Source organism: Athene cunicularia (genome assembly GCF_003259725.1).
Source record: "Athene cunicularia isolate RWA chromosome 4 unlocalized genomic scaffold, athCun1 chr4_part1, whole genome shotgun sequence".
In the NCBI taxonomy this organism is placed as follows: domain Eukaryota; kingdom Metazoa; phylum Chordata; class Aves; order Strigiformes; family Strigidae; genus Athene; species Athene cunicularia.
Genome location: NW_020799098.1, coordinates 12491091 through 12517309, shown reverse-complemented (window position 1 = coordinate 12517309; position 26219 = coordinate 12491091). Strand labels below are relative to the sequence as shown.

The 26219-nt window shown below is 37.6% G+C and overlaps 1 protein-coding gene across 7 annotated transcripts in view; it reads right to left on the bottom strand.

Annotated features, from left to right (window-relative positions):
* PPP2R2C (protein phosphatase 2 regulatory subunit Bgamma) overlaps positions 1 to 26219 on the bottom strand; it is a 142247-nt gene that overhangs the window by 99270 nt on the left and 16758 nt on the right. The window contains exon 2 of one of the 7 annotated variants that reach the window (XM_026846796.1): positions 19856 to 19947. The exons of 4 other annotated variants lie outside the window; for them this stretch is intronic. In XM_026846796.1, coding sequence (XP_026702597.1) covers positions 19856 to 19922 — 67 coding nt within the window. In that variant the 5' untranslated portion in view covers positions 19923 to 19947. Of the gene's footprint in view, positions 1 to 507; positions 605 to 19855; positions 19948 to 26219 lie in introns of those variants that run through there. 2 more of the 7 variants (XM_026846799.1, XM_026846798.1) reach the window with 2 other exon arrangements.

Genomic DNA, 26219 nt, shown 5'->3' with positions numbered 1-26219 from the left:
TTTAAAACAAAGGAAAATAGAAACCAAAAGCCATCCAAAAAGAGCACAGAGGCTTCTTTGCCATAACTGAACTTGGACAGGCCAAGAACATAAAACATGATGAGAGAATGATGATCAAGTACGTGAATGATGTGATATATAAAACATAGCGCCAGTATCATTAGTAACTTAGAGCTAGTCATGGAGCAATGTCTCCTTGTCAGTTTAAATAAGCAAGTAACAATTAAGTTTTATTTGCAAGTCTGTGGCCTTCTCTTTTGCTTTTCCATGTCATCAGGACTGCATTCAAATTTTCCCATGTCAGTGCATTTTATTGAGAGGATGGAAAATGGAAAACATTCTATATTAACATGAACTTCCCTGTATGTTTTGTTCAACTCCCTTCTTCAACTTTCCATCAACGAGAAAGAAATAAATATCATAAACAACTTTGTATCCAGATACCAAGTAAAAGAAAATCAATAGTTCAAGTACTATGTCATTTTGTTGATAAAAAGAAGGGCATACCTAGAAGCTTCACACCAGAAGACCTCTACTTCTTCAACTTCTTCAAGCATCTCTCAGCATCTGCATGTTTTTGTCGATTTTCCTCTGGTTGAGCCAGTGTAGGTGTATGCCATGTAACAGAGCATGCATGGCACTGCAAAATACTGAGCAGACTTTCCATGGAGTGAAAATTGTAGTACAGCCATCTTACACTGCTGATGTCTCTTCTTAAACTCATATCAGTGATTGAAGGTGTTCTTCTAAATCAGCATTCATGTTTTTCAGAAGGTATGCTACTGCAATTTGCAAAAGACTGAAGACTGAGAAAGGACCCATGATAATGCTGATTTTTAGTGCTGAAGCATCCATTGCAAAAATTTTTTGGTTAAAAAAAAATCCATACATTTTATTTTTAAAATATGAAAATACTTACCTAATAAATAACTGGAACACAGCTGTTATAGTATCAATCCCTGGTTGCATACTCACACCTGAAATATGTGTGTTCTAAATGCTGATTTAGGATACTCACAAGAACATTAACAATTGTAGTTCTTGTTTATAAAAGCAAATGCCATCGAGCAATGAATATTGGATTCCCATGATCAAAAAAGCTCTACTGTAGATCTCACAGGATCTGCTACTATTTTTACTGGACAAATGGATCAAATGAACAAACAACCGTAATTTGAGAGAGATACCACAGCCTTTCAAATTAAATACATTTTCTTGCAAATTTCCTTTTGGAAAGGTCTTCTTCCTCTGCTCAGAAATTTGCACTGCCAGTCTTGGGTTTGATGATGACTGTTACAGTCCTCCCGCATGGTAATATGGAAACTGTGTTTGTATAAACTGCTGACCAAAGGGCATTGTGTAATGTCTAAAAACTGAACATTGTATTTTTATTCAAACTTTATACCTATGTATCTCAAGAAAAAAAATAACCTGTACCCAACATGAATACTTACATCTGCTTAGACACAGATGTGACACAACATAATGTGTTCATCCATCTGCAAACAAAAATGTGTGCCTTTATGAGAGATGCATAACGTGTCTCATTTTGCCTTACAGTAATGAACTAAAAGAAGTCTGTGTGCCTTTATTAAAACCTGAAAGTGTAGAAAGTAGTGAATGTCAAGATATTCAGTGCATAAGGGTTGATTACTAAAATTAGATCTTAATATGGTGAAATAATAGCATTTCAGTGCAAGGTTACTGAGACAGTAAGAGGGACCAACAGAAGGACTGTTATTGTTCTTAAATAAGACTGTGATTAAAAGAAGAGAAGCAAAAGAAAACCTGTTTTAAAATAATTTATTATTTTACATATATTCCTTCTGAAATAATTCAACTGTTCCTGATTACATGCTTGCTGTCTCTTCCCACTTGGCATCTGTTCAAATGTTGGTTTTAATAGCATTTCACTCAGTTGAACCTTTTTTGGGGGAGAGGGGCTGATGGTGGATACAAACCCCCCTATTGTTCTGTTCCCTGGCTATGAAAACTTTTTCATTAAAAGCTGAAAGCAAAATGATACAGCAGTACTGAAATCTAGAGCTGCTCAAATGTAATCACAGCACTGAAATCTAGAGCTGCTCAAATGTCATCACAGCAATGGGGTAACCACAGAGGTGGAATGCTTAGTGCAGAACTGTCTCACTCTTGGCTGTGAGTTTACCCCTTTTGCTAGGGAAAGGAAAACCTGAAACATTTAAAGTTAGCCTTAGTACAAAGGAAAAATTCCACAGCAGAGAAGTAGCAAAGAATAAGGTATGACTAAAGCTGTTTTAAAACAGATAGGATGCACTAATGTGTTTGATACTTATTAAATTATAGAGCCTTCAAAACCTACAGTACAAGGACTCCTTTGGTCACATAGTTTCAGTTTTTTACAGCCTTTGTTTCTCCCTCATCCTCTCCCTTGCTAATACCGTACAGCACGGTCCCATTTTCTACCATCACACCAGAAAGTAAAGCCACCTAGGACCAAACCATTATTTGGTGCTGGCATCTGGTGAACATGTTTATTTCAGTTTTGTAATCTGAAGTCTTTGTCAGTTATTGGGAAAGTTGTTCGTGGTGTTGAGGGAACAGCACACAAAAGGAGGCTTAGGAAGAGTCTCAGCAAGGCCAGTTGTTCCCAGCTTCTGCTTGAGTATAGTTTGCAGAACCATCCATGTCAGAGCAAGGCAGCGGGTGTCAGGAAGACAAAGTCAGGAATGCATAACTAGGTACTACCATTAATTTATTTTTTTTTTTTCCCCTCAGAGTGGTTAAAGAAGCCTCACTACTGTTTTAACACATGCCAAGGAATTATATTCCCAAAATATGCAGACAGGAGAGCGATAGATGAACTCCTGTTATTAGTTGCCTTCTTCAGTGCAGTACCTGACCCCAGGTGCTGTACATTGGGGTGCACAGAACCTGCATATGCTACCCCTGTACTTGTCATGCAATCCCACAAACTGGAAGAATCCCCAACCACAGATATAGTGGCGATCTCTAAACTTTTCGACCTGCCTGAGTCCAAGAAAGCTCAATCAAATGTAAATGACTATGGTCCCTTGACCTTTCTGAAATTATCTCATTAGCTCTCTGGCTGCAGATACTGGATTTGTGGAATTAATCCCCACTAAAGTAACAGAATACTACCACTAGAGCATATGTACATTATGATAACAATGTTTGAAAAAGCACAAATTGTGTCACAATAATCAAAGTATGATAAGAATATTTATATTTACACACTTTAAACCTTTAGGGTTTAATTTTTTAAAGTCAGAAAGACCACAGAGTTTGCTAGATTCCACATCAAGTGCTAAGATAGCAAACATGACAGAATTCAAATGCAAAAGGAAGACTGAAGTCACCACACCAGCACACTTTGCTAAATCAGAGACCCCAGAAGTCCCAAATACATGTTGTGAGTGCACTTTTTCAAACAGTATTCTTCACAACAGATACTGACATAAGCCCAAACTTCTAGACTGCAGTCAGACAGATCTTCCCCAGATGTGGACTGCTGACTCCTGCCCATAAATCTCAGAGGATTTTTTCAGGTAGTTTATAAAAGACATCCCTCACCTCCCTCCATTCTCTTCTCTCTTTGGAGCACACTGCAGAGGGCACCAATGGTGACCCTTTTCTCCTATGTTTGTTTAAAACACCATTTTTTTAATGTTTTGCAATGGGTGTCATTGGAGAGTGGTTGCATGTGGAGAACATACTTGGCATGAGAATTAGATGACTGCAGAGACTGGCTTTGCTGGTTTTAGGAAAACATCTGAAGTGAAGGCAGATACAAAAGTAGAATACCAGATTTCTAGCACTATTATGTCTTACACCAACCTTATCACAGGAGTAGAATAAAACTGTTCAGTAATTCTTCCATCTAGTTTCTCCATCTCAGGACAAGGGTGAGGAGAACAGGAAAAAACAAATGAAAATATGTACTGCTACATCTATATAGAGGAGGCTGGTGCCAGATCTATTTCTGAAAAGGTTCTGTTCCTCAAAGTTCACCGTCAGGTGATCTACAATGAATTACCAGTGATAGAGCTATACTAGTCCTGTGCCTCTGCAGGCAGCCAACCTCACACAAGGAGTCATGCTCAACTAGTTATTTTTGCTTTCTCTCCACTTCCCTCATTTGTATAGGAATTTATTCAATGTTAATTAATCAGTCCAAGATTCTTCATACATATTTAAGTGCTTTTCAAAAAAGAAATCGACATTTTGGAAATGGGCATAAGTCTTCTATTCAGTCAGGCATAACCATGCTTGAGTTAGTCCTGCAGTAATGCCCTAACAAGAAGCCTTCCTGACTACCTGACTTGATATGATAATCATAATTCCTTCCTAACAAAGCTTTCAGTGAGACTGTTTTATTATTCAGATAAAGTCTGAGTTGAATAGATTCACCTCATTTCACCACAAAGCTGCATTTTTTAAGTATCTTCATTATGGAAATCTCAAGGAAGTCAAAAGGAAGTTCATTATGGACATAGACATTTTAAACACCGACAAAATCCTTAGTTTTCAATACCTCAAAATAAGCTCCAACTCGAGACTTTGCAAAATAAGATCAAGTGCTAGCAAAAAATGGCTAGCTGGGAAAAGCCATGAAAGGAGATCCAGGTATTATAATCCTGCAAATTACAGTACAGGGAGAGGATAAGAATCAGTATCAAGAGATGAATGTCACAACTTCCTTCCTCCAAAACATCCATCTGAATTGGAAAGGAGTGATTTCTACATCAGAGGTACTTCACTTCTGCACATTTTTTTTTCTTATCACGTTTATATTTTTAAGTAACTCCATACCTGTTTTACCTGCTAAACTTTTTTATCAGTCTCATCAAACACAGCAGTTTGCTTTCCAGTTGTTTCTGTTTACCTATTGTGACTGCAGTGAAGAAAGTTATTTCATGCACTTGTGTGCAACAGTGTTGGCAATTTAGCCTCTATTTTAGGATTACAGAGTACCACAAAACATTTGACATACTACTCTCTTCCTTGTGGGCCAGTGCAGTACAGTAGTGTGAACTGTGCACTGCAAAACAAGAATTCCCATCAAGCAAACACAATGCTCTCTGTGAAACAAAAAAAAAAAATTTCAATTTGGTTCCTCTGTTAATGGCAGAAACAGTAACTATGATGTGTGCAGGAACAGTAGAGACCAACATATATTTGTAAAACCACCTGATGATGTTGCTTATGATCTGAAAACATACACTACATATTATGGTTACTGCTCTAGGCGTACTAATTCAAAAACAGAGGGCAGGGACAGGATATTATATCAGAAATATTTTCTTTAAAGATATGTCTAAGAGGCTGAATTCTGTAACAACGTTTATTAGTTACTAGGAATCTGTGTATTGCAGCAGAGATTCATAAGTTATACATCTTTGATGTTTACAAAAACTGATCTCTGTGCACAGTGTAGTAGTTATATCATTACCAACACTAAGCACACCTCAAAAAAAAAAAAAAAAAAAAAAAAAAAAAAAAAAAACAACCCCAAAACATATCTCCTTGATTTTTAGTGAATTTTCAGTTTAACAAGATTCTGTGCTTCACATTAGAGACAAAGCTCACAAAATAGCAGATTTATGTATTTCTAGTAGGACTGTCTATTTCCAAAGGATAGAAACTGTATTCCATTTTGAAACCCACATTCTTATTATAAATAGCACTGACTCTAGGAGCATACAGCAAAACCAAGAAACTAATCAACATATTGATCAAAACATGATTTGCCAAAAACTACAGAAAATCTGATTAAATAAAATAAGGGAGACAAAGTAATAACAAAAAAAGAACACGTGAAATAAAAAAACCCTACTTCAGTACTAGCATGGTTTTACTTAGATGTTTGCAGCATAAAACCAATTTGCTTTCCTTAGGTTTTAGCTGAAAGCCTAAATTAAGCATGCAGTACATACTTAGAGTAGTTTCTCATTTGCTCTAATGTTAATTTTCAAGACAATGTTGAAAAGCTGAATTTATGCTCAGCTGTAGTTTTTATAACCAACCAAGAGAAATTTAGTTTGTATGCTAGAGCAACTGTGGAAATCAATTCTTAATCTATGACCTTGCTTACCGCAGCTTGAAGCCTAGCAATAAATAAATGCCTTGAGCCACAAATAAGAAACATTTGGTGAACCAAAGAGACAAAGAACACAAATCTATATGTGTATATATAGCATTAGAAAGGTCATATAAAATACAATATTGGCTCTTTTCTTGCTCTAACATAATAATGTTTGAAAAGCAGGACACAGTAATTGGCTGCATTAATACCCAGGTGGTGAACAGTCAGGAGCACCTATTTTCTTTTCAAATGACAACATTCATCCTTTTAGAGGACTCCTTGTAGCCTGCCTGGTTTTTTACTATAAACAATGCTTAGAAATACAGAATCTCTGAAAAATACCTATTTTCATTGTCCTAGCATATGCAAAGTCTTTCTCTAATGCACATGTAAGCTTTCTTGTGAAATTGCTCAGTGTTTCATCACTAACAGGTAAAAAAAATGCCAGAGCTCACATGCTAACCTGCACTTAGTCACAACTACCCTTCTTTCTAAACTGAATCTCTCAAATCCTCACCCTATATATTATCACTTATTTCTCACAGGAGTACAAGCTAAAAAAAAAATAATAAAAAAAAAAAAAATAACATTTCATTATTAATATTTTAAAATTACAATTCATGGAATATTCCTGTAAGCAAACTTGTACTACTTTAAAAACACACCTTACATTCTTGATGTATTTGATAGACTGCAGAATTTAAAATCAAGTTGTACAAAATAGCACTAATTCAGTTAATTTTCTCTATTAATTGTCTCCTTCCTGTTATGCTGGAATTCAAATGTGACTGTGACTGACACTCCTTTTTAGATTAGCATGGCATTATTAGTTTGCACAGCAGGTGATGAAAGTAACTGATGGGAAGGTTTCCCTTATTTTAATAAAGGATGTAATCTAACATGAAATAAAAGAATTTGGAGATTCATAATTACCCTTGAATTGGAATTTTACATAGAAACTAAATCAGAAAAAGACTTGCTTTCTTTAATGTAATGGAAGTTTCAGTCAAAGTAGATCATTAGGTCCTTTCTAATGTTACATTTTCCCACCACCACATAACATGTTGTGATCAGTTCTCAGTCAGTGAAAGTTTTCCCTTCAACATAAATAGGAAAGATCTAGAACCAAACTGAAACGCCCTTTTCGGTTCTTAATAAAAATCACAGCTGCAGCATACAAAATAATATATTTGTGCTCTTGTGGCTTTTAGGCATTAATGTCAGGTGCCAACACTCCCTGTCCAGGGTAGAGAAAGACATCACACCTCCTGGTATAGGGCAGAATTTGGAACAATTCTCAGAATACCTGACCAAGCAGTCAGTATACAGCTGTGTGTACACAATTTGAAAAGACAAGATACACTTCTCTTATTGTAACATCAACTTTGGGTTTTTTTATATTAGATGATGATTTTCACGGAAAGGGCACTGAACAGAAGAACAGCTTAATCCATTTTCCTTTTCTTTAGTGTCTACAGTAACTGCAAACCAGCTACTGAAAGGGTAAACATCTTGGGTTTACAGTCTGTGGAACAGAGCACAATAAAGTAAAAGGAGATTGAAGGAGCCAGTAATAAGTAATAGTCCATTTCATTTAACTACTTTTAACTTCTTCCTTACTGGAAACCTTTAAAGAACTAGCAAGTCACTTATTTTGGAACCAGAACTGTCATCTGATTTAGGGAGGTAAGATTAATTAGCAATTAATTATACTGCTCACAAGCATCATGCTTCTTGGGAACACCCAGTCTGGGACAGTACTGATAAAACAAAAACTGCCATCAGAATTAAAACTTGATTTACACTGAAATTAATTGGCTCATCCTACTTATTTCTACCTATAGGCATGGCATATCCAACTGATATCCAAAAAACAACTCAGGAGACTTCTGAACTCCTCCAAGGAAAAGTCACCTTTTGTCCTCAAGGTATGGATTTATTCCAGACTAAAGCAAATTTCGTGGAAGTCAAAAGTCACCCTTAGTCTGGAAGGACTAAGAAAGATGTCAAGTACTTACATGTCAGAACTGATGTCTGGAAATAGAAGAGAAACTATCACATTCCAGATGCACACAATGCTTTCATACTGAAAAAAAAGTTGTGCTTGAGCCTACCCCAGAACAAACTATTCTTACCAACAGCTAAAGCAGATCAGGAGAAAGTCTGATTTTGCACATGCTTTTCCATAGCCCAAGAGCAGGAATTTTAGCTTGGAATGACCTGTGTTTTGCACCTAGCTGGAGAGAACTGACATTCCAAGGCAAAGTCTCTCAGGCAATAGCAGTATTTTACAGGTATAAAAGCATAAGCACTTCCCAGATTTCCAATGCGAATGGCATTAACTGGACCTCTCTGCAGCTGTTTGTGGGAACAGGCAGGTATGAGCACAGCAGCTGCATAAGTCGGGAAAACTGCACAACAAACTTTCCTCAGAGGCTGTCATCTGCACAGTCTGGAGTAGCCCTCACTAACTTTGAGGCCCTGCCCTCAGCACTAAGCACAAGTTAATACCGGCTCACTACCCAACTCCACCTGCTATGTCCTATCTCCATTTTATATTACTTTTCATGCTACAGTCTTAAAGACTGTTCTAACTGCAGGAGAGTTGGCTGGTGTATTAATTTGGGTTAGAGGAAAATACTTCCCCACCAACAAAACAAATTTACACTACAATGTGCAGCTGATTATAACCAACGACCCTTACAAAACAATTTAAGATTCAATATTTGTGAAACAAAGCAATGTTGCTGATGCTGCACTGATGGCTTTGTTTCAGCATAAATGACTAATTACTTTAATCAGGAAGCTCAAAAGATAATGAACTTGATTTATTATAAATACAGGGGCTTGCCCTCATAAAAATTACTTGCTCTGCAGTTCAGGACGCATATTGATTTACGGCATTATTTGTAATTCTCTTATTTTTTATTTTAACATTTAATAATAGGTGAAAAATGAATTAAAAGTAAACCAGAGCAAGGCATGTTCCCAATATAAATGCATTCAATTCCACAGCAATACTCATATATTATCTATATCCTAATATTTCATTAATAGTAAAGATATAAAATCATTTTGAAAAACATGCAGAGAATAGAAGATTAATTGGCCAAGATTACAGAAAGAGTGAATATTCTTGCCTTTCTCATACATGCTTGTTCATTATTTAGCGACACTTGACATCTGTTGCTGAGACCACCTGAACACAACTGAAATACAGTTTTGCTAGGAATAACAGAGTCATAAAAAAAATCTCTAAAAATAGATTATGAATCAATTATGGCATAGGATCCCACCACAGGTGGGGGGAGAGGGCAGGGGGAGAGAGAAAGACACCGAATCTGCCTGGAGTCTGGTAGTGGACAAGCAAATATCTTAGCATCTTTGATGCAAAGCCACTTTGGAAAGAACTTTGCTACTTCCTGGCCCCTGCACCACCCATCCTTTACCTCAACTAAGGGCAATTTATGGACAGAAAGAGCACTTATTAAGGCCTGTCAGGTCCCCATAATAAGGTTTATAGACTTATTGCACTATATTCAAACTACACAGTACAGTTACAATTTTTACAGTACAGTCTTTTAAATAAACACAGAAAACATCCATGTCTAATCTACTTACACTAAGATTAAATTGCTTAGGACTCTCTGATCCACCTGAAGTTCTCTAAATTTATCCATGGGTTCCCTCTTTCTGCATGTTTACATTGCAGATTTTTGAGGAACCCACAGGTGAGTTTCTATACATTCTGCTGCATGGGTGAAGGGAGAACCAGCATTCCAGAGATGAGAAGAAACATTTCTCATAGTTCATTGGTAACCATCAAAATTCTCTAGCTTAAGTTTTTGGGGTAATCGCTGGAGCCCCACGGTGTCCAAGAAGACTGTCACGCAACTGCATGAGTATGAGGACAACTGCTCAGTCAGTGATTACAGTGGTAATTATTATTGTTGCATCAGTATGTGCAGAAAACAGTGATTAAGGGCAATGTAAGAATATTTTCAACATGAACATTTTCATAGATGGGAAGATCTGCTTGATCTGACTTCCACTCCAAGCTCAGCTAAAACAAACTGTATTCCTCAGGGCACAGCAACAAACAGATTATCATCAAATAAAGACACCTGTCAGGCAGGTTCATATTACAGCTGCTTCTTGTGCTGACCAACACAGTCACCACGACCTCATGTTCCCCCTGTTTTAATATATCCTCTCATTGTCTCTTGTCTCATACTTAACACTAACATTTCTCCAGGCAGAAACCACCTCCTTCTTGTGTTTACAGAACCAGCTGTGCCTAGTGACTCTTACTGTATAAATAACAGGAAAGATACAAATCTGATCATGATTTATGGGCAGAGAGCTGAACATAATTATATCTCTGCATTATCAAAGTCAATGGAAATTTTTATTCTTGAAGCTAGGGTTTTTCCTATTGTATCATCATGGTTGGCATCTTCTTTGTACCAATCGTCTTTCACATAAAAGTGTTTTTTTTAGTCACCCATCAATTCTGATACCTTGCAGTTATTATCACAACCATGTAAAATGGGAGTAAGGGTGGTATTTTCACCAGCACTTTTGTCAAATAATCTCTTTCTGTCAAGCATTTCTTCCAAGCCTAGTAGAGCACAGAGAAAGTCCCAGAATTCAGATTACTGCAGTTTGCAAGATATTCATCAAAAGATTACAAAATGACATCTGTTTTGGCCCATGAGGGGCACATGGGACCAACTTCTGCCATATTCTATAAACACTCACTGATGACCAGACATCCACAGTATTAGAGGTCAGGCAGAGGCAAGTGTTCAGGGGAGAACTTGGAACAAACTGAAAAAGAACAAGGAATATAAATTCAAAGAGAATGTGGCATAAAGAGGAATTCTCACCCACAAAATGAAATTCCACTATTTTATACCCAAAAAATCCATTAATTATTAAACAGATATCCATCGGTTAAATCTGGGTTATGTATAGAACTATTATGGCAGTGAGAGTAGTGCTACAGAGCAGCATCTACTGGCATCATGAAAATCATTCCAACCTGCAGAACTCATTCAATTGAGTTTATATTTCAGATGGAAATTGTTTTGAACAGAAATTTTACATTAAAGCTTATATTTTAGAAAGTACCTCTGTTCTTTCAGAGAAGCACTAAGACTGGAAACAAACTGTTCCAGGCATTTATTTCGTAACAATCATTTAATTTTGTTATGTTTGACAACTCTCACGGGGAGCTAAACACTTTCCTCTTCAGCTACTCCAATTACTGTGAGAAAAATATGAAATAACTTCAAAAACAATAGATCAGGTTCACTGGCAGCCTGGTTCTACTAAGCTCAGCAAGGAGGCTGCCCAATATCTTTACTGATGCAGTCACTCCTGGAGGCTACTCTGACTTGCACTTGCTGGCAGAAGTCCCTAAAGGACCATCTGCCACCAAGAACAGGGCGAGGGGGGGGGGCACGGGCAGAATCATTCATGTGCACACTGAAGTACTGCCAAGTCCGTCCCAATTCTCAAAAACTTCAAGTAGTAGAAGCTACCACAAGCAAGATTTAAGATTTGTATGCCAACTTTACCTGCTGTGGAGTCCTTAATATGGAAGCACTTCACCAGAAGAGACAAAGAGAGTCCATAATGAGGAGGAAGAGGAGAAAACTGAACAGATAAAAGAATTTATCTTTTATATTCAGAATATTACAGTTATCGTCCACAGAACCATGGTCAGTGTTACCAAGCACTGCAGGTTAACTATACTGAAATTATAAGTTTATGAAAGGCTTATTGGGAAGGTAGGGGGGTGGAAAGTGTCAAATATACACAAAAGATGTGTGCACACTAATCTTGTATCTTCAAAATTGATGCTACACATCTATTTAACTTATTACTACAGAAACCCATAACAATCCTAAAGCATTCAAACTAGGAGACGCATGGCAGAGCAGCCTATGTTTCAATAACAGAACATGCTGTTACCCTCAATCAGATTTGAAAGAGGCAGATCAAAACCACTTAAAATTAAAATGCAAGACCTTACTCTGATTTGAGGAAATATATATGTATGCAAATATATGAATGAAATATATATATGAAATATGTATTGCAAATACATATATATATATATTTTTTACATATATATACATATTGCTATTGCAAAGTTAGAAGTTTACTGTCTTACCCTGATCTGCTATGTGTACCCATTCCCACCCTCACAATTTTCTTTTTCTGTAAAATGCACCCTTGCAGGCATCAGCTGCCTGCGTATAGAAAGGCAAGAGCTGTTCTGTGCTGGGTCAGAGCAGATGTAGCACATACCACCAGAGTTGTCTGTATACTATGCTTCCTCAAGAATACTCATAAGGCAGTTTTTTCCCTTCTTCCTTTGCTATTTCTACTGAAAGCATGGCTGTGCATGATCAGCATTTCCCACCTCTGTGGTACTGGCCAAGGAGTAAGGTGATCCTAAATGAGAACACCCTACAGCTTTACTATTACGACCTCACATTCCTTCCCCTTCCCACTATTCATCACATATTTTTAAGTAACATCTAACATTTAGATTATACTTAGACATTACCCATGGAAATCTTCACTTAGCTGAAATTAGTAATACTGACTTCAGTGAAATGTTCAGTTTTATACCACAGTGCTCTCTGCCTTCAAGCACAACACTGGATCTTGTAAATAGGTGAGCAACAGAGTGTTTTTTCCCCCCTATCACCAAATGTTCAGTTTAGATTTTAGGTTTATTTGGTTCATGGACAGAAAGAAAAAGACTAGTTTGCTGTCCAGGTGAAGCACAGCATAACTCTGTGTAGGTGATGCAAAACAAGATATCCTATTCTACAAAAAAAATATCTAACCTAAACTGAAAGCCCCAGTCAGGTGAGAAATAGATCTGCTCACTGGCACTGTTTATAAATCTTTCCAGGATGGGAGAGGATTTGGTTTAGTTTTACAGTGCCTTGAGTTTTGTGGATACCAATCACTCCTTCACTCCCATTCCCATGCACTCCATTTCCATGCAGTTCTACAGCTAGCTGCCTGAAACAGCAGTTCATCTGTTTCTTTTGCACACTGGTACTTCAAAACTGATCCTGTAAACAAAGATTTTTTCTGTATCCAATATCAAAACAGTAACATTTCGTTCATTCATGTCCTGTTCCTATGGAAAGAAGTCAATGCGTAGAACCGATGTCTACAACACAGCCTCACCTATAAGCAGAGTTTCAGCACACAGATCCTATATAATCAAGCTAACAGTTAACACAAGCAAAATAGTACGAATATTAAGGAAGAAAAATACCATCATGAGGGAAATAGTAGAAAATAATGATTTCTATCAGTGTGAAACCAGCAGCACCATGGACTGAAAAATTTTATTACTTGCTGGCAAGGCACAACTCAATTTGTCTTCCAGCTTCTTTTACCTTGTCTTCATCACAAGCGTTCAGCTCAAAGACAGCATGAGATGTGTTTTGAACTTGTGTCAGAGTCCTCTACAAGCTACAAGAAAAAACACACTTGCACCGCCCACAGCAATTGAGATTACTCCAAACAAGAAATCCATACACATTTACTAAGGAGGTTCAAGGGTAGAGGTAAATACACAGTGCGCTTGGCACAGTCACTGCACTGTCAGCTGTATAAGTAGGACAGGCAAAATACACAGGCTGTAACATCACTTTTCTTCTGCACAAGCATTTAGCTGAAAGGATATTTTCTGGGGAGGGAAGGCAGGGAAGAAGTGACGGGAGGGAGCAGCAACAGCATCATTGATCTAGCAGCTGCCTCCCCATAGGGCCTCCAAAGGTCTTCCAGTGTCCTCTGCCCATCAAGGACAGCACAAGCCACCAGACACCGGGCAGAACTGGGGCAGGAGATGACCCTGAATTAATTTCTTGCAAACAGACTGTGGTGGTTTGACTTTGGCTAAATGCCAGGTATCCACCAAGTCGCTCTATCACTTCCCCCTGCTTTTCCCTTGTTTTCTCAACAGGGCAAAGAGGGGAAAGAGAGTAAGATAGACCAACCCTTGTGGGTAAAACAAAAGCAGTTTTAAATATAAGCAAAGCGAAAAAAAGGTCTGCACGTGGAAGCAAAAATAAAAGAAAACAGATTTATTCTCTAATTCCCATGGACAGGCGATGTCGGGCCTTCTCAGGAAGAAGGGCTCCAATACGCGTAGTGGTTGCCTCAGAGGATCAAGGGTGACCCCCACACCCTTCCTCCTTTCTCCCAGCTTTATACTGAGCAGACATCATATGGTATGGAATATCCCTTTGGTCAGCTCAGGTCAGCTGTCTTGGTTGTGTCCCCTCCCAAGATTTTGCCCACCCCACGGGGGGAAAAAAATATTGGAAAGAACATTGGTGTTATGTAAGCAGTACTCAGCAGTAGCCACAACACCAGGGTGCTATCAACACCCTGCCAGCTCCCAACATAAACCACAGCACCATGAGGGCTGCTGTAGGGGAAAACCAATTCCAGCTTAGCCAGACCCAGTACACAGACCTTCAAACTATTCCCAACCATTCAGAACTGGGCAGCCATTCCTCAATTTAAAACAAGCAAATAAAAAAGACCCAACTCAAAAAAAAAAAAAAAAACAAAAAACAAACAAAAAAAACCCACCACAACCAAAAACCTCTTCACAATTAAACTTTCCACTTCCATGGATTCTTTTGTATGTTTTTTCGTAGTTCTGGAGGTTGAAGAATACTGTCTCATCATGCTCCCCTTGACATAAACCCCAGTACTCCTACAAAAGCGTAGTGCGAGCTAGCACTGAGACTCCTTTCTCACAAAATTACAATAGTGGTGTAAACACTACTAATAAAAATATTTTGGAGTTCTCAAAGAAAACAACTGTTATCCAGAGTAAATATTTTCATTATAAATTTCCCTCTACTACTCCCATCCTAGAGAACAAACAGGATGTTGTTATCACCGCAACCTGGTCACAAACTGCCAGAATACATTGTAAATATTATTCTCTCCTACTTAATTAGCAAAATAAGCTTTTTTCCTTTTGACAAACCACAGAGCAATATAAATGTCACTATGTCATTCAGCACTCCACACACATATCCACACATAAAATCTGGTAGACAATGTTACAGAAAACCATCTAAATTCCAGGCATCTTTGCCCGAAGATTCCAGCTAACATCTCAAATATTTTTTTTCCTGGAAGTTCAGATCAATTCCCTTGACACTGTTTTTTTCATTACAGATAAATTTTAATCAATCCCTTAATTTTTTGTTAAAGTGCTTATTAAGATCCATGACATTTAAAAAAAAAAAAAAAAAATCAGTTTTCTTTTTTCCTGAAGCACACTCTTCATACTTTAAAAAAAAAAACAACCCTCATTTCCTAATTTGCTTCAACTACCTAGAAGGGTCTAAAGTATTTGACCAAGTGAAAGAAAGTACAAAAATCCACAGCTTCTTGGCGCAACAGCCATTAGAGTGCAGGAGAAATTCTCTATCAACTCCAAATGTAGAGTGGACCCTAAGAAAAAAAATGAAAACAGTATTCAAGAGCAAACAAACATTCTCTTTGCCCCACAAAATCTCACAATTCTAGGGTCTCTGCGGGAGAGCTGAACACACACATGACCAATGTGATCAAGCAATGCCCCTTTATTACAACTAAGGAAGCCCTTTTATAATGTTCTCCCGCACACGTGAGTAACATGCAGTACAAGTCCTCAAGATTGGACAGTTAACTTAGCCCGCGCTTTAAACCATCTTATGACTGGATAAAAAGTGCCACATCAGCCTTGCCAGGCACCTGCCTTGGGTAACTTCCTCTTCCATCCCAACCCCTTCTGGGAGTTGTTTGTCTCGTCAAGTTTCTCCCCCCTCATTCAGAGTCACATCCTTACCACGTTCTTGCTCGGCTGAGGCTCTTATCACTCTTGTTCTCACGCAGGATTGCTCACATGGCTATTCTCTCGCAGAAAGCCCTCTAGAATCCCAACAGGTCTCAGTATTTGTTCTGTTCACTTTTAATTTGCTACATACTAAAGTAGAAAAAACTTTACTGAAAATTTAGATTCCAACAACCTCAACACTCTTGAGCTGTTAGCTCTCCCTAGTCTTCCTAGAAACAGAATGACAAAAACCAAAACCACTTTGTATGGGGTTTCATGGCTGACCTGAGAATTTGTCTTTTAGGAAAATGTAACTTGTTTGTGAGTTAGGTCTTTATAGGCAGCAGAGGATGACAGGTACCTCACTGTATTTGTAATTATGATAATGAGATGGCATTCTCATAAGGCCTCAAAGAAGATTTACATTCTGTATCGCCCTTTCATTTTTGTCTGCATTACTTCATCCTGTGCTTTCAGTAATTTACTGTTGAAATATTTTCAACGTCTGAGTTCAAATACTCTGCTACAAGATTAAAGGTGACACTCTCAGAAGCAATTTGAATGCACCTAAATTTCCTAGATTCTCAAATGAAAATATTTAAATGGGTCAAATTTGTTATTGTGGGATTTGGTGGACTATTTCTTCAGTTGTTTCTTGCACAGAGACCACTACATATATAAATACATATATAAATATGTATTTCCTTATTATGTGCATTACAGAAGTACCCAAAGTCTCAGGCAGGGTTGGGTTTCTGTGTGCAAACACAAAAATGCATTTCCTGCCCTGTAAGAGTTCACAGCATTGGCAATGATCCGGCAATGAGTTCCATGTGTGCTAACACTGGAACCTTTACAGATGCCATAGTAATGCTGCAGATTACTAGGAACTAAAGAAATATATAAACAAACATTTTTCATATTCACTGTTATACAGCTGTTGATCAATAACACCACCCTGGTCACTAATTAAATTGGCTAGACAAAAACTGCCATGAGGCTGAAAGGAGGGTAAAACTTAGTCCTTCATGAAACCTGAAGACAGGTGACAAATTCTTTCCTAAGATCACAATAATACCAAACGGTAACACGTTCAGAGCCTATGATAACTACATGGTAAATCTACGAAATCAGTTGCACAGCCTGGTATCCAAGCAGTGAATTTTCATTTCCAATGGCTTTGGTACTTCAGCTTCCCTTTTACTTAGAGACATCAGTGACAAAGTTTTGATTAGAAGGATCTTCCTTCTGCTGCATCTCTGTCATTTAGTTTTAGAAGTCCAGTGCTACCACATGAAACATTTCTAAGTGCATCAAACAAACACTTCCTTTTGAACAAGCTAACATTACAGCGTTCCTTCCAGATCATCACCCGCAGTCTGACGTACTCCACCCTAGCTCCAACCTGCTAAGGAAATGGTTTTCAGGAGACACCTCCAGAAGACTGGGAATAAATACACATAAATACAGATCTAGATTATTCTCACGGAGATAAAGACAAAAAAGAAACAAATAACATTTTAGCATGGGGGGTACTCAACTGTGACCATGAATGGTCCACACATTATTCAGTATGAACATAGAACATTGTTTATTTCTTGTTTGCAACCTCAGCCTCTGACACTTGACCCAAAATTCTAGACATGTCCCTTAAACACAGCTGTTATCTAGTCGTCAGTGAGAAAAATTAGTCTGTGAATTGAGCCTGAAGCCTCAAACCAACTCACTGTAATTCAGGAAAGATATTTAGATACCCTTTCTGAGGACTGATTTAACTTTCCCCTACTTCCAGTCCCTGGACACAACCAGGAAGGCTATACAATCACTAGGATATAACTGGAGGTAAAGAAAGGGTGATAAAACCAAAGCTTTTAAGATAGGGATCTATAACTACAAACATAATGCTGAAGCTTTTTCTCATGCGACCAGTCATAGTGGAATAAACAGATTTACTTGTACAAGTTAGGACTCCAGGATCAAGGTTATGAGGATTATCCTGCTCTGGGTAGTACAGTGTTTTACAAGTATGCTCCTTCAGATCACCATTATTCAATGTAAATATGCAGAAAAATCAGATTTTGTATTAATTACAATTCAAAGAAAGCATACGCAGAGACAGAAAGATAAATGTGGTATGAATAAAATACAGTATGAAGGAAATGGTCTCTGATTATTCTTTTGTGTTTGTACTGACAAGGATTTAAGCGTATTTTTGTACTTGAATTTAAAATAAAGTTTATTATAAAAAAGGTTTACTCGTGATAAGGTATATAATTATCTTCAAAGCTTTACATGGCATAGAGGTAGGTTTGAGCTGAAATTCTGGTGTCAGTTCACACAGGTGTGTGGGAGACCAGCTCTGGACCTCTCTACGGCTTTGTCAGCAACAGTAAGAGGTTAGCAACCCACACTGAATTCAAATGATGGAAAAATCAAATCCACATGATTTATTGGCACCACACAAACATTAAGTAAGGTGAATTATTAGCAAATATGTCTAATATTATACTACCTAATGCCATGTATTGTCATGACAAGGATCCTCAAACTGTTCTTCACTTAAAACAAATTTATGGATTGGTCCCAAATTACTTCCCAACAGGACTCTATCAATCTTTTTAATTATGAACCAAATCCTGTATCCCTTGCCACCCTGACAAAAAAAGAAGTCATGAAGTGTTTTAGCTGTATATGGAATGACTACTATTACGATTCATATCCTTTAAAGTAAAAAGCCCAAGAAATCCCTTCAGGAAGTCTATTCTGGTTAGGAAAATTAAGTCTTCATATTCTTCATCTTGTGGAAACAGCCAGGAATAATACTAAATATATACAATTACTTAATTATACTATGTTCTCTTCTTATCATACCTGTTTACAAACAGCCATAGAAGCAGAGTTAAACAAACTTACGGGCCTCAACTACAAATGATAATCAAGTTGTTGCAAATCCTTCACACAGCATCTGAAGCTACAAAAGTAATTCACCATGACCTAACAGCCTTGCTAAGTCTTTGTTTCCATTTTCTCAATTGTATTTCTATATTCAAGAGATGTAAATTTGACTGAAAACAGAATACTCCTCACTGTATTTGAAGTATGTAGTACTTAAATAAAACCAGGAAAGTATACAAGAATTGATTTGCCAAAATTGTGAGCACTCATTTTCATTCTGAAAACTTGCATCAGTCATATTAATTTCTCTCATATAATTAATCACATATCTTCTGGATTAGAAGACAACCATCTATTGTAAATGCAATACATACCCATTACTTTCATATAGTGTAGATTTCATTAATTATAATCTAAAAAAGAACATTAGTTTACCAGCTTAATTGGTGTTAATATCTAAATTACACAGTAATTACGAAAAGAGAAAATCTTAAGATACGGCTTTACAACAGAAACCTAATAGTTCATTTAGATATTGGAAACCAACATTCACTTTCTTATCAATTTTTGGTGCGTTTCAAAGCATGCCTTCTGGTCTAGTGCTCTGAAGTTCCTTTTGCACACATGGCTGCCATCAGTAACTGCTTTTCTGCATCACATTTACAGGCAGACTGCATTCAGTTATTTGCATGCTACTTTGTAGACGTGTACATGAAGCATTGACAAAGTCTCTGAAGACAAAACAGTGCAAAAAGAAAAAAAAATGCAAAGGTGCCATCCAACCACAAAGAAATATCAAAACGTACAGCAGTCAAGCAGAATAACGCAACCTCAACGAATCCAGCCCACGCCGCTTTATGATACATAAAGTGATTATCTGTTAGACTGGTGGTTCATTCAAGACAAGAGGTCAGTCTCCATCCAACAGCCTGTCCTGCAAGGACCACTGCCTGGCAGTAATAACTGCATGGACAGAGACTCTTCCACCCACTCACCTCCAGAAGTGACCTCTTCAGAACTGGGTTGAGGAACATTGGCAGGACAATGTGGGGAAGCTTGCATTGCTGCCGCCCTTGCTATACCTGTCCTGTGGAGAAATAGAGGACTTAATTTCCAGGGCTGTCAGTCAGCACCTTTCATATTACAAGTGAAGGAAAAAGAAATGAATTTGACAATGCCTGCTTCGAGCAAGTACATTTTGGGGTGTAGTGAAGAACCCCCATTTTCTACTGAAGTATGTGGGTTACTTTCACATCTTCTGTGGAGCTCCATTACTCTGCCCGGCCAGCAAGCTGGATTCTTTGGTTCATGAGTTGATGATGCTCTTGCCAGCTACCTATATAGCAAGCTGGGATATGGTGACTGGCAATCAACTTAACTAGACAGCCTAAATAAAATAAATGAGAAGGTAATTTTTAAATTAATCTCTCAGCCCTGACGTGAACAAGTACTTGCCATTGAGTAGCTCTCTTGCTTCTACATCCGTTTCAAAATGGCAAGTTTCTCAGTCTGCTCTTTACACATTTCCTTTACAGAAACCATTACCATATGAATTACCTAACATAGAAGCAGTTCTTTTGCTTATCCTGTCTCAACCATTCCACAGAGGCATTTTATTTTACCTCCACATTAATCTAAACAGGGTTACCAGAAGAATCTATCTTAACAAAGACAACTTTTAAAGGAAAAAAGGAAAACTTTCCACTATCCTCATGGTTTCCAGCTAGGACAATGGTTTTCAGCCACCAGTTCTTAGTGTGACACATACAAATGATTTGTATATACCAAAGTGCAGTGCATTAGAAAGAGACCAAAAAACCCCTGTATCTGAAATACATTCATAAATAATTCCTTTGAGTGTGACAATGAATGCAATGTTTTACAGTTTCAAAAACAGTTCTCTAAAGCCTTATTAAAACAAGTGTGTTTGCTTCCCAAAGTAATGTCAGTGTATCTTTCAGGAGTATCATGATGGTTTTTTGTTGGAGGAAATGTCAAGTTTAGACACAGGATTGGAAGCCCACTTTATTCTGGTAGGAGTGTGCACTGAATACTGATGTTGACAGGCAGGAACAATTTCCAATAATTAATTGGAAACATATCAGCCTTCATTGCATTTGCTTAACTTTGGTCAACAGCAATGTTAATCTTGCAAGTGAATTGAGAGACAAGACAAAGCCTGTATATATGAGGTTTATATATAATTCAGAACTGCTGAAAAGCATGGAAAGAAAGCCAAGAAAATGATGACTATAAAAATATGGCAGAGGAATCCTATTAGGGGGAAAAAACACAAACCAAAACAAACCAAACTCACCTTTTATTGTATCAATTACTTAAGCTCAATCTTTCAACTAGGTGTATGCTAAAGAGTAAATCTAAGGGTAAATACAATTGTTCACTTCTTATTTGGGCAAAACAGACTTACACAACACTCATTTCCTGAACAAAGATGCCAGATGGGGCATTGTTTTAATTTTTATGTCTTTATTTGCCACCATATACTGCTTTTCGCTTCACAAAGTTCCCAGTTTCCAACATACTAACCACTTCAAAAAAACAAGGCAGTTTGTCTCTCTGAGTATCTACTACCTTGGACTGTGATTATGGCTGTCCATGAGTTATGATTATAAACAGACAAAAAGATATTTGGATGAGGTATCTCCAAGAGAAATAATAACAATTGGTCACATCTATAATACCATATTTAATAAAAGCAGTATTTAAATATAAAATAAGATTCAGCAACTTGGCTCAAAGAAATAGGACAATGATTAATTCTGTCCTGAGCACTACGGACAGATGTTCTGTTCACTAAGACAGTGATTATTCTAAGCACTAAGGGATTTTTAGCAAGTCTGCTCCTTTTATGTGACAAACTACGAGTATCAGAAAGAACCAAAATCATCAATAGAACCCTGATGACTTAGGTTTTACACACTGCCTAAACACCTCCCAGAGTCACCAAAAAGCTACTCTAAAAGACCATGATAATCTAGGTATTACAGTAACAATGCGTAGATATCACTGATACTTTTCTCTCCAGACAGAGAAAAGAACTGAAATGCTTTGAAACCTTTGAGGATAGTTTCTAATAATCCTTGTGAGGATTGGCATTAGTGGAAACACAACTGAGGGTAACGTGTTTACCCTTCCTCAAATGTGTACTGGTAAAAGCTAAAAAGGGGGGGCGGGGGGGAAGCTACAACTGAAAGCAAGAGCTGAAACAGTCACGGTGCAGGTTTTTGTTTGCTTTAGTAATCTAAAAAACATACAATGCCAAGCATTTCACACTCTGAGGGTGACCTACATTTCAAAAACAACCCTTCAGCATTCAAAAACAAGCACCTTGTGCATTAAATGTTGCAAAGAGCCTTTCCTTTGCTTATATACTCCTGATTTCCTCCCCACAAGTTAACTATTGTTCTTCAATCTCCCCTACAGTCTGTGCTAGCCTGTGCATCCCAAGCACTTCAAGAGGCACTTTAAACATGCAGAATATTTCTAAAAGATAGGATCACTTTCACTGTCTGGGATAGGAGTTCATGGAATAAAAGAAAACCATTTTGCCACGAGAAATACATATGTTCCAGAGATTAGTCCAATTCAAACATAAAGCTCTTCCATGACAGACATCACATGCTATTTTTAAGACAAACTCACATCCTGCCACCATATTCAAGCTAGAACACCCCCTCTTTCTCCTTTTTTAAATATTGACTACAATCTATTGTTTACATAAGGACTGTATATAAGCTCCTGGACTTAGTTCTCCGATCCACCAGAAATTTTCCTGAGTCCTATGTAAATCACTGGGGTCTCTACAGTTCACTTTCCCTTTGAGAAATGAAGAAAACCTACCTTTCAAGTCTCCATGACTGAAAAAAGAAATGGCGAGAAGTTCACTGTGTGGACCTTTAGATGAATGAATCCATGCATCCATGGCTGCAGCTGTGGATTACTTATCTCTATTCTTCACCCAGGGACAACATTCAGGTCAGGGACAACATTCAGGTCATGCTTGAACATAACCTTTAGTGTTCCCCGCACATGTGAGAGGAAAGTACCACAGTGGATTGTAGTCTCACCTGGATCTCCCCAACTAATATGTTGAAGACATATGGTGAAGAAAAATAAGCCTGACAATTTGTACCTATGGCTAAATCATGTTAGTCATCACTGGTAGGGAGCCCATATTTACATTCCAGCATTCAGAAATGATGTTGCTAGTACCTGAACTTTAACGGATAGTCTCCATAGAAAAAGGAATAATGACAGTTTCAATATACTATATGCTATGGCTTTGCTAAGAACCTATGATTTTTTATTTTTTTTTATACAAGCTAAAAAGAATATTGATTTCTTTCAAGTCCACTGCACACTAAATGCAATTCCCAGTGTTGCTATTTGAGGTATTAGATAAAAATGCCATCTCTCTCACTAAGAAAAGAAGCAACGAGTCTTTGAAGCAGAAATGTCTAAGGCTCTCTGGTATATTTCAAACAATCTTGTCAGCTGAAGGTAGCCAAAAACTTACACTGATTCATGAAAAAACATACAGAAAATTCATTTTGGTGATATCCAAGCTTAGTGTATACTCAGTGTGAGCTGTGGACTGCAAGACACTGCCAATCTAAAAACACCCACAGTGATGTAACTAACAATACAAACTCAGTGCTTCACCTCTCAGTTACAAACTAAGTGAAGACAAGAAATGGCTGTAAATAAACAACAACAAAAAAGCCATCTTTGAGAATCTACATGGACCTTGAGAAACTTCAGAAGGTTCAACGAGGAGAAGTGAAAAATTCTTCACTTGGGGCATAAGGGTTCCACGTATCTGACTGAAAAACAACTGACAACACAGCAGCCTCTCTGGAAAGAACCTGGGGTCATCCTGGATGCTAGGCTGAATATGAGCCAACAGTGGGCTCACATCAGCAAACCACATGCTGGGCTAACAACAGGAAGAATGTGGCCAACAGAAAGGGAAATCACTCTCTGCTCATCACTGATGAGACTACACTTCGAACACTGTGTGCAGCTTCTAATGTGCCCAGCTGAAGTGGAGAAATTGGACAAAATCCAGCAAAGTCCTAAGCACTTATGAAGTTGGTCAGGTGCTTAGGGCATCTGCAGAGACTGAAGGAGCTGGGCTTCTTTCACTTGATTAAAAGAAAGCTAAAGGCAATTTAATAGCAGATTACGACTACTTTACAAGGATTACAGAGACAGTGGAGCCAAGCACTTCTTGGTAGTGGCCTATAAAGTCATAAAGTCAAAAGCAACTGAGTGGCAGTTGGGAGGTTCAGACTGGCTACTTACAAAAGGCTTTTTCTCTAGGAGGGTAGTGCAGAACTGGAAAGGGTACCCAAAGAGGTTTTGGCATCTCCATCCTTGGAGGTTTTCAAGAATCAGCTATACAAATCCACAGCTGACTTGATCTATAGTTCTGGCAAGATGATGCTTCCAGTGGGACACTGGACTACAGACTTGCAGAGGCCCTGTCTCACATACACCATATCTTTACTTCTATAAAATGTCAGCTTATTAGACATCAAACACTTTGTTGTTCTGTAGAACAAAATCCCTCCACTCTTTGCTTGTCTGCCATATTTTCAGAGAGATGAACTAACAAGCTCTGAGTGCCCAATGCAATGTAAGATTCTACAGAAACGCAGTTAAGCAAACAAATGCCATTCCCAAGGGCTGTATCACTGTGCCCTATTCTTTGTCACTAACACCCCAAAGCAAGCACGACACAACATCTGCACCAAGAAGTGTGCTTCAGAGACTCGGAGCTAGAAAAGGCAACTCATCTCTTTGCTACAATTTACTAGATTTGATCACAAGGGACTGATACACTCCCACAAGTGGCTCAATCAGGTTACGATCAAGTTAACTGTAATTTTTAAGACCAATTAATTGAAGTCACTAATTCCACATTTGACACGCAATTTTTCTTTTCAGCAATGTAACTATGCTAATTCTTCAGCCGTAGTCTATTCCTTGATAGTAGGTTATTCTCTGATGTAATGCCTCAATCAAAGAACTCTGGAATGCTCTTAACCATAATCAACAACTACAGGAAGATTCCTCATCAGCTTAAGTGTTTACCTAGCTCAAAAAACCACTGTGTCATTATGATACTACCATAATATGAACTTTTTAAAAGCTTAAAAGCATAATTTAGGGGGACAATATGAATCTAATAAGCAAGCACAAACCCAAAAGTATCCAAAGGGGCAGATCAAGGTGAAGAATTACTGTTTTGTTAAGACTGGTACATTTTTTTAAGTTCTAGTGGAGATAACCCTAAAAAAGATCTGTAACAAAGCAATTTATTTAAGGGCTGAAACTGTGTAACTGCCATTCATGAAATAGCCTGTAATTTTTTTCAGAGAGATCTAATTATACCTTTCATGCTACTCATCCATTGAAAGATCTTCTGGTTAGCATTAATTTGAATTCTACTGCAACATAAATTAATAGAACTTAAACACACTTATCAACCCTTTAAATAAAAAACTGATAAGGTGTCCAGTCAGTATATTCTTGAAAAGAAGAAAAAGACATACAATTAAAACCTACAATTACTTTGTATTTCAGAAAGTTAAAAGGTAGCCTGAAGCAACATTACGCCAAAGAGAAAATGTGGACAGCAGCTCTGCTTCAAGGAAAGACATAAGAGTATTTAAAAGAAAACAATACCCACCAAGGGTAAATCATATAGGAGCAGGTGAAAAGGTCAAAGAAAGAGAAACAGCTTTGTACTCAGGTTATTATAAATTTGAATGCATTAAGCTCCTAAGGAAACTTGGAAAGACAGTATTAAGGTTACAGTATTCAACAGGATAATTTTAACAGTACCTTAAATTCAACAAATTATATTATGCATGACAATTACCAAATAGATTTCCTAATCTATTATGCAATGGAAGAAAATGATCATTCTAAATGGTAATAGTAACTATGGGTAATCTGTTCTTTTGGTTAAAGAATACATTTTTGATAGGCTAAACATAGTTTGCTAGTGAACAGGAATGCAGTAACCCCTAAAAAAGCTAACACTTTTAACAAATACACATAATTTCAGATCTCAGGATTTTTCACTTGTTAAACTGGAGAATGTACTCACATTTCCTGACAGTATGTAGAAAAAAAAATCTAAACTTTGTAGAATCTAAGGTTTCTGAATACAGTGAAGATAGGGCAAATTTCCACATTTACCTATTATTGTCCTAAAGAACAAAACCAGTAATGGTATTGAATCTCTGAAGATTCATCATACTGAGATTCCCAGAAAAGTTTTTGGTAAGCAATTATTTTATCCATCCTTGCACTAAGTCAGATAAACTC